General features: G+C 46.2%; 2 protein-coding genes across 4 annotated transcripts in view; one reads left to right on the forward strand and one right to left on the reverse strand.

Moving 5' to 3' along the window:
* LOC109953080 (basement membrane-specific heparan sulfate proteoglycan core protein-like) overlaps positions 1–2,003 on the forward strand; it is a 5,897-nt gene extending 3,894 nt beyond the window's left edge. For 2 of the 3 annotated variants that reach the window (XM_020588455.1, XM_020588454.1), the window contains 2 exons: positions 1,068–1,310; positions 1,653–1,999. In XM_020588455.1, coding sequence (XP_020444111.1) covers positions 1,068–1,310; positions 1,653–1,951 — 542 coding nt within the window. In that variant the 3' untranslated portion in view covers positions 1,952–1,999. Of the gene's footprint in view, positions 1–1,067; positions 1,311–1,652 lie in introns of all 3 variants that reach the window. The other variant, XM_020588456.1, reaches the window with a different exon arrangement.
* A 4,475-nt stretch (positions 2,004–6,478) lies between these two features.
* On the reverse strand, positions 6,479–8,829 carry LOC109953079 (uncharacterized). Its single transcript, XM_020588453.1, has 6 exons — positions 8,571–8,829; positions 8,350–8,481; positions 8,017–8,052; positions 7,188–7,451; positions 6,863–7,108; positions 6,479–6,691 (listed from the first exon to the last, which is right to left on the reverse strand). The coding sequence occupies exons 1-6, from the start codon at positions 8,827–8,829 to the stop codon at positions 6,579–6,581; spliced, it is 1,050 nt and encodes a 349-aa protein (XP_020444109.1). The 3' UTR covers positions 6,479–6,578.
* Between the last annotated feature and the right edge of the window lie 466 nt (positions 8,830–9,295).

The raw sequence follows: 9,295 nt of genomic DNA on the forward strand, positions 1-9,295 counted from the left end.
AGGCTGTTCAGAACCAGGCCGTTCAGAAACAGGCCGTTCAGAGGCAGGCCGTTCAGAGGCAGGCCGTTCAGAGGCAGGCTGTTCAGAGGCAGGCCGTTCAGAAACAGGCTGTTCAGAGGCAGGCTGTTCATAAACAGACTGTTCAGAGGCAGGTTGTTCATAAACAGGCCGTTCAGAGGCAGGCTGTTCAGAAGCAGGCTGTTCAGAGGCAGGCTGTTCATAAACAGGCCGTTCAGAAACAGGCCGTTAAAGGTAAAACTGTACTTTCAGACGTAGCAGGTCAGCCTGGGAGCCGACATCACCCTGAACACACGACAACCTGGTGACTTTGAATGTTTGTAATCAGAAAACACCCAAAACGTGTCGGCACCTGATTTTAGTTCGATGTAAATTTGGTTTAAACAAAATGTCAAGACATTTAGTCACATTTAGGATTTTGAGGCTGCAGCTGTTTGTCTCTGTTCTGTACTGTTGCCATGGCTACGGTTTGGTGTTGACAGTCCAGTGTCCCTGTGGTTTTGCTCAGCAGTAACACTAGAGACGGGTTCTCCTGAGGAAGTCCAGTTCCCATTAGGAACTGTGGGCCACTGCTGCTCATCAGCACAGCAGCTGGGCACTGGGTTTCAGGGGAAGCCAGAACACGAGGGAACGTAGTGAGGCTTCTTTAGCATCTAGAGGAGGATTTAGACGTATGACTGGTGACATTATTCACTTTGACAACAATGAGGAAGACGTGAGGTTACATTATCATGACATCTGCAGGTTACATTAGTTCCTCTTTATATAATATCTGTTCTGCTGCTGCTTGTCTAATGCTCAGTGAACTGTACATGAATTCATTCTAAACAGGGACTAAATCTGGTCCCAAGTCAGTTTCTTCAGGATGCTGGACAACGTTACCCAACATCAACCAGATGAATAACTTTCAGGAGATGGTGTGGAAATCTTAAGATACATGCAGGGTGTTGACGAGGCTGAATTAAAACAGTAACTCCATCAGTGTTTTCACTCAGCGGCCACCGATCACACTCCATTTGTAGCTGTAAACATCTTCCATCTGTTTCCAGATAAGCCAGTGATCCTGGACAGCCCCGTCCTCCCTGTGGCCAAGGGAAACGACGTCACTCTGAGATGTACAGCAGGCTCGTCCTCCAACCTCGCAGCTGAGTTTTATAGATATGACCGCTCAATCGGGACTGGGTCTACAGGTCACATGACCATTCCCAATTTTTCCAAATCTGATGAAGGGGAATACAAATGTAGCATCAGTGGCCACGGAGAGTCTCCGCCCAGCTGGGTGCTGCTGAAAGGTAACGATCAGCAGCTCCACAGTCGTTCACTTCATTTCAGATTCAAACCTCTCACACATCCTGCGAGCCGCTCATCTGTTGTACTCAGTGTGGTGTTGTTTTGGTTCACAGAAGCAACATCAACCTCTGGTGGAGCCATGTATTAGTGTTTTTACTGTTTGTTCACTTTAAGTTTCATATTTACATTAGGAAATCTGTTATTGTGAAGGGTTAGGAACGAGCCTGTAGTATATGCAGCTGTGCACAGATGTGCCTGTTGCATTGCTGGTTGGGAGGCTCAGGGGAAACAGATCTAGTGGACAAGGGGACCTGCACTTGGTGAAAGCCTGCTTCTGTTTCCAGATGATTCAGATCCGGCGTCTCTCACAGCGTCTCCTAACTCGTCTCAGTGGTTTGAGTACGACGATCTGTTTCTGAGCTGTGCTGTCAGCAGCAGCCGACACAAATGGGTCATCAAAAGGTCCACCACCACCAATCTGTCCAGCTGTGGAGAACAGTGGGGGACTCTTACCTCCTCCGGCTGCATCGTCAAAACAGCCAAGCAGGCGGACAGCGGCATTTACTGGTGCGAATCGCCTGCAAGGCAGCGGAGCAACTCTGTCCAGATCACTGTATACGGTGGGAGCAATAAAGAGATCTGATCGGCAGCCTGTTACTCCAATACTAATCCACCCTGACCAAACCGGTTTCATTAAAAACAGCAATGCTTCAGACAACATCCGTAGATTATTTCATTTAATTAATCTTGCAAAACAAACCAAAACCATAATTTTATCACTAGATGCAGAGAAAAGCATTTGACAAAGTTAACTGGACATTTCTCTTTTGTACATTACGTAGATTTTGGTTTTGAGTCGAGTACAAACGGGATCAGGTCACAAAGTTTCATTTTACAGCAGGGAACCAGACAAGGATGCCCACTCTCACCATCTCTATTAGCCATTTTCATCGAACCTCTCTCAGCAGCTATACGACAGAACAGTATAATTAAAGGAATACAAGATACTTACTCAGAACACAATATTATATTTACAGGATCCCTATAACTCTCTACAGGAAACTTTACATATTATTAACACATTCTCTAAGATCTCAAACTACACAATAAACTGGAATAAATCCACCATACTACCACTCTCTGAGGATGCCTGGGATTCTGCAGCTCAAGTCTCCTCCCCCCAATTCTGCACAGGCAACATTAAATATCTAGGTATTAACTGAAATAATGGGAATTAATTATTGGTTTTATTTGGTTTGTGAAATTTGTACTAATAGACTGATTTGATGTGGTTTGTGTTTGTTTGTTGAGGATCTGTTCTGCCCTCATTATAAGGCCTGTAACATCATGTGTCTGACAGTTTTCATAGTGTTCTTGTTTGTTCCTCACTGGTTTTAGCGTCTGCTTCACTATGTGAGTTTGTCTAGTGTGAGAAGTTTGTTTTAAAGCTGATGCTTTTGTGAGAAAACTAGCACTGACACTAAACTTTACTGGTATGAAGAGAAAGGCTTTGTTACACTGTGATGTCTCTGGGTTCAGTTCAAACAAAGCTTAAAGGATAACTACAGCTACAGTATTTAGTGAAATGGATTCAGAAGGACAGTTACATCAGTGCATGGATAGAATTAGAGCAAAATTACGGTAAAAATAACTCAAATAACTCAGTTGCAGACCTTCCTTTTCTACCAAACTCTACTAAGAAAATGAATCACTGTAAGAACATCACAATCCTTTCAAAGTAAAACAAAATCACTAAATCATCACTTGCACCATGTAGATACACTCCAGTTTGGGACAACCCTGATTTCAAACTGCATAATAACCCTATCTATTTCCCAACATGGCAACACAAAGGAATCACTCACTTACATCACCTATTTGAAAATAACCTGTTCATAACATTTAAAACACTGATCCAGAAGTACAGAGTTCAGTCGTGAGAGAGTGTTTGACAAAATCAAAAAACATGTCTGTTAAAACATTCAGCTGCCCTGAAAAGCCATCTGGATTCGATTTTAAGACAGAAACATGCTGTAATTTAGTACTTTTTAACATTATGAAATCAGCTTTTTCCATCATTCATACTAAAAACACCTCTTATAGATGTTATACTGGATGTGTTTCCTACATTTGGCAACACCTTAACTTCACTTCCGTGCCAATGGCCATATAATTTTGGCAGTGCTGGAGGCTTATCAGCAATTTGGCTTGGTTAACAGCAATATGGACAGTTCTAGGTCAGTGGTAACAGGCTACAGGCCTGTCAGATAACACCAGTGTGGCATTTTCATGCAGAGACACATGCACACAAATAAATTATTTTGGACATAGCATGCAATTTAACACCTACATTCATAGACAGACAAACACACTCATGATAATGCTCTTTACATGTAAAAGCATGCATGTGCACAAAACTGAACGTGCACATCACTGAGGTTCTTGTCTCATAATGGTGCTTAGGTTTCTCTCTCTCTCTCTCTCTCTCAGTCACACACACACACACACACACACACAGATAATAGAGTCTAATTTAGGCCCTCGTATCTGTAGAGTTCTCAAGAGGACTAGACCTCATCAGGAATATATTGGTGACCTACATACTAGGAATGCACAGACAGACACACACACACACAGCAGCATTTCTGAGCATGCCTCTGCATCACAGACATCTACAAGACTTACATGAGTCCCTGTGAAGGAGGGAGAAGAGACGACACTGCGCTGTAAAACAAAGAGCCCTCTCTCCAGCCTCACAGCTGCTTTCTATAAAGATGGCTCCCTCATCAGGGCGGAGCCTACAGGTCACATGATCATCCGCCATGTTTCCAAGGCTGATGAAGGCCTCTACACCTGTAACATCAGTGGTCATGGAGCGTCTCCACCCAGCTGGCTCTCTGTCACAGGTCAGGAGGTATGCCTTCAAGAGTTTGAAACACACTTGGTCACTCCACACCTGGACTCGAGTGTTTTCAAGAGTTTGAAACGCACTTGGTCACTCCACACCTGGACTCGAGTCCGAGTCTGGTTCACACAATGCACGATCAGGTTGTCTTGCACAAGAAAAGGACCATGTTGTAACCACCAGATTGAGATCAGGGCATCGTGGGCTCTGACTGAGCACACATGGAGACTGTGAGACGTCCTCTGAATGCAAAGATTTCACTAATTTAAGACGTTACCTTACAGGTGTGTCCGGTCTTCCAGCCAACCACAGCGCAGATGCGGTCCCAGACACACCTGCGTTGACAGTGATGCGTTGCATCGTGGTGGGCTTGCCGTACTTGGTCTCCACCGTTCTCATGATTTCTGTGTATCGACAGAGGCCCAGAGGTAACAGACTCCTTGACTGACCCTACAGTGGCTCTGTGAAACTAATCAGGCAGAAGAATAAACAGGGTTTAAAGATGTTAATCCTAAAAACAGTAGTTCTTACCAGCATAACAACTGAAGGAGGCTTCCACCGTGACACCTGAGCTGGTCTGGACAGGGGTCACTAAAGGCCAACCAGTTAACATGTTTTCCTTTTGATCTGAGGTTTCTGAGGTGTTCTACACTTTAGGAAGGGGTGGGGCCATTTACCACTTTACAAATGATTTGAACTCGGCTCCGTAGCCAACAGGAAGTCTATGGAGTGACGAGGTCCTCTTTTCTAAGCTGCAGTGAAACAGGACAGACACTGATGCATAAAGAAAGTCGGTATTATCACACAGAGGAAACCACCATCTTCACCTTCACTGATTCAGCTGATGAATACTTTATCACTTCACTCTGCAGGAAGGAAACCGCCCATTTCCATGACAACGCTCCCTCCTGGTGAGGATGAGGAGGGATTGGACCCGCATTACGACGACGCCATAGCTGGCGTCACCACCGAGCATCAGTTCTGATTCAGTTTGTCTAATGTCCCTGTTCCTGATGGTTGTCACCTGCCAGGTGTCTCCTGTTGATGCTGATTTAATCCCTCGTCTGGACCTCAGGTTTTTCCTTGTAGTGTAATTTTTTTAAATAAACAATCTGATGTTTTTGTTCTTTTTACTCAAACTTGTCACAGCACGTTTAGTTTTCTGTAGCTTCTGGCTGATTAACTTGTGCCAACATAAGCTGCAGGGCCTCGCAGACGGAGAAACAACATCTTTCTAACTATTTAAAGCCCAGTCGTGTCTTTAAGACTCGTGGTGCCAGTAGAAGCTCTGCACCCTGGTACTGTCATTTATAAACAGTCAATGTATCAGCTACATGGAAGGATTATGGCCGACACCAGTTATTTTCCTTCATCTGGTTCATTTCACACACTAAGCCCCGCTGCTAGAGACCCACAGTGGAGATGCACAAAAGGACATTAAATATATTCAGGCACAAATGATCCAGGAGTCAATATCGTCTCTCCCCCAATACATTACATTACCTTTGAGGGGAGTTTGCATCATCTGCATAAGAAGCTTGTACATTTCTATTATAAAGAGAAGCTGGGAATGATGCAAACGGCAGCAACTTGATTTTAAATATTTAAATTAGACCCATGGATTCCTACCAATGCCAACTTCACCAGAACACTGCTACGAACTGCGTTATATACTGAATGCTGGTTACTTTATTTGCAAACAGAGTAAACGGACTCCTTGTCCTTGGTGTTTACATGATAAACCTGACACGTCACAACTGTTCTGAAAAAGTGACTTCAGCAGCTAACTCTTCATCTTCCTCAGTAACATGTAGCCGGTGACCAAAAGCAGACCAGGTCACCATGACAGACGTCATGTCAGTTATCGCCCACCGGGTGGTGCTGTTGGTGTCTAGGTCTGTGCACATGATCAGTAACTGTATCAGAATATTGTGATCAGTTTCACTTCTGCTGTATCTAAACCTTCTCCACTGGGTTAGGGTGTTACGGTGTTGGGGTTACAAACGGCTTCGTTTTCTGTGAACTGAGCCGACGTTTCACCAAATGTCAGAACTCGCTGTGATTTTCTTGTCAACAGTTTCTAACAGTTGCTGTTCGTGTTCCTCCCTCTGAGGCTCTGAGGAGCAGGAAGCAACAGCCCCCAAACATTAGTGGACGAGAGGAGGGAACACGTGCACAGGTCACCAGTCTATGGCAGTAGTAACAGTAGGCTAATGAACATATTGATGTGTTAAATTAAGACAGACAGTGGTATATGAAGCCTGGCTCATTATATGAATACTTTATTCATAGGCTGACTAAATGTCAGCTTCAGGAGGAAACAGGTGGAGCAGCGGCACTGACTGAACCTGGAGACCAGGTCAGGTCAAAAGTGATGCTTGGTGGTGACGGCAGTCATGACATCATCATAGTCACCATCCAGTCCCTGCTCAGCCTGGCTGGGTGGGGCCATCACCATGGAGACGGGCAGGTAGTTTCCTACAGTCATGGAGAGACGAGTGTCAGTCGGCACCAGGATGGAAGAGACGGACTGTCAGGTCAATGACTTGGTGGCGGGGCTGTAGCTGGAGGTCTCTCTGTAGAGAGAATCCACCTGGTCAGGTGAACATGTAGATGAACTAAGAGCTGAAACCAGAGTGACCTCCTGACCTGTGACAGAGAGCCAGCTGGGTGGAGACGCTCCATGACCACTGATGTTACAGGTGTAGAGGCCTTCATCAGCCTTGGAAACACGGCGGATGGTCATGTGACCTGTAGGCTCCGCCCCGATCAGGGAGCCATCTTTATAGAAAGCAGCTGGGAGGCTGGAGGGAGGGCTCCGTGCTTCACAGCGCACAGTGACATCATGTCCCTCCATCACAGGGAGGACAGGACTCTGCAGGATCACTGCTCCACCTCAACACAGAGACAAACTACAGCCTTTCATCCATTTACACACAGCTTCATCAGCACTGACTCCACAGTCTGATCTTACCAGTGACAGTGATGTTGATGCTGTTACTGGTCGCTCCCTGTGTGGACTGGCACCAGTAAACACCACTGTCCATTGGGTCAATGCCCGTGATGTTACAGGAAGAACCAACTGATCTTCCCCACCCAGGTCCACACTCAGCTCTGGTGTCTCTGGTCGTGTTCCTCCTCAGCGTCCATCCAGCAGAGCTGTCGTCCTCCTCACAGCTCAGAGACACTGAGCCTCCTTCAAACAGCTGAGAGCTGCTGGGACTCACAGTCAGACGAGCTGGAGAGAAGTCAGTGAACATGTGGATGAAACAGGTAAAACTATGTTTTAGTGCTACAGTCAGTGAGTGAACCAGAGAATGAATTGTATTTTGACCAAACTACAGGATCCTGATGAGAAGCTGGTTAAAATAAATCTTTTATTACACTGTGGTGTGTTTTATTTCCCATGAATGTCTCGGCTGTGACTCTCTGAACTGTGCTAACTTTAAATGCTTCATCTCTGTTATAGTGGTTCAGGGAAACCGAGGTGTTTCCATTATTTAGTCCACCCTCCCTGATTAATATAGGGTGGACAAAATAAAACACCCATCAGCATAAGGCAGCACAGGATCTACCTTTAAAAGCTTTGACTCAACATGTTTCTAAAACCGTTTGCCACAACCTGAACAATAAAACCTTCATGGAGGATTTGTCATGTCGGACCTGAGAGCGTGAGGCTGCAGCAGCGTGGTCTGACACACACCGTCACTGACGTCACTCGGTTTGTCAGCCTACCTTTATGTGTCTTTGCCTGAAACAGGGTTCAGGTCACATTTGGACTGCGGTGTAGCGGATGTACCAACCTTGAGTGAGTCTGCAGCAGAGCACTGTGATCAGGCCTGAGGGGAAACGTGAGGTTACACATGCAACCAGAGAAGAAGAGTTCACTTCAGAGAGCAGGGGCACGAAATACTCTCAGTACCTCGAGATTTAAACAGGATAGACCCACAAACAGCCGCACACGAAGACTGGTCAGAATTAAAACAGGTTGTTTTAGCTGAGAGAGATGAAACCTGGAGCAGTGGACGAGATGTTTGTGACATCAGTGATAGATGCATTTGAACATCAACAAGTTGAACCACAGAAAAACCGCTAAACCACTGTATTAATAAGAGGATATTAAAGATCTGTCTTACAGAGCGGCCACTGGAGACGTGTTGGCTTCATCCTGCTGTTCACACAAGTGACAGCAGCAGAGTTAAACCTCCTTCCTGTTTGAACTGTGGGGGTTGATCTGCAGCGGTTGGCAGGACCGTCGCTGCAGGCTACTATAAAACACCAGCAGGAAGTAGCCAGACGCAGACGCACAGGAAGTGCAGTGAAAGGTTGGCTTTAATACGCCAGCCAATAGGCTCACTGGGAGCCCAGTCCAACAACCACTGGGCCTCCAGCCTGACAGAACCAGGCAGGACAAACCGTCTGTAAGATGCAGTGAAGTCCACAGTGAGACACCTGTACCACCTGGCCAGGTGGATGGGGACACCAGCTGGTATCTGCAGTGGACTGGGGAAGTGACTGGGCAGTGGGAAGCAGGTGGGCGAGGCAGTCGGGTGACTGGTGGCACTGGTGCAGAGGCCTGCTGCCTGGACCCGACCTGCTACAGGACATGACCACATCAGTCCACGTTGCACTGACGGTGCCTTGATCCAAACAGCTCATCGACCCCCATGTGTCCGTGCTGACTGACGTGAACAGATGAGCTAAACTCTCTCCACCTAAAGGAAACTGCTACAGTAGCAACATTGGGCTGGAAACAACCCATAATGCAATGCTCCCTGTAGGAACCAGTATCACAGCAGGCCTGTCTGCTTTATATGGGATGTTCGATACGACCCCACGAGTGTGATGACAGCGTGACACGATGCACAACACAGTAATACCAGCAAAGGTGCACGAACATACACATGTACATATGTTGATGTCGAAGCTGTAGCGTGACAGGCTGAAGCAGCTGGTTCACAGCTGAAAGGTTCTTGGCTACGAAAAACTGATGCTAGGATCAAGACTTGACACAGGCAGCAAACCAGGTGTGTAGTGAAAGGACCTCATGATGTTTGACAGCAAATCAGGGGTTAAAGGAAA

Source organism: Monopterus albus, unplaced genomic scaffold, assembly GCF_001952655.1.
Source record: "Monopterus albus unplaced genomic scaffold, M_albus_1.0 scaffold541.1, whole genome shotgun sequence".
NCBI lineage: Eukaryota > Metazoa > Chordata > Actinopteri > Synbranchiformes > Synbranchidae > Monopterus > Monopterus albus.

Bases quoted from the DNA above. Each gene is read 5' to 3' on its own strand.
- LOC109953079 (XM_020588453.1), bottom strand. From the start codon at position 8,829: ATGTGGTCATGTCCTGTAGCAGGTCGGGTCCAGGCAGCAGGCCTCTGC. The intron at 8,482-8,570 runs GTGAGCCTATTG...GGTGTTTTATAG, and splicing joins GTTGTTGGACTGGGCTCCCA to TAGCCTGCAGCGACGGTCCT. The intron at 7,109-7,187 runs GTAAGATCAGAC...CTCTGTGTTGAG, and splicing joins CATCAACATCACTGTCACTG to GTGGAGCAGTGATCCTGCAG.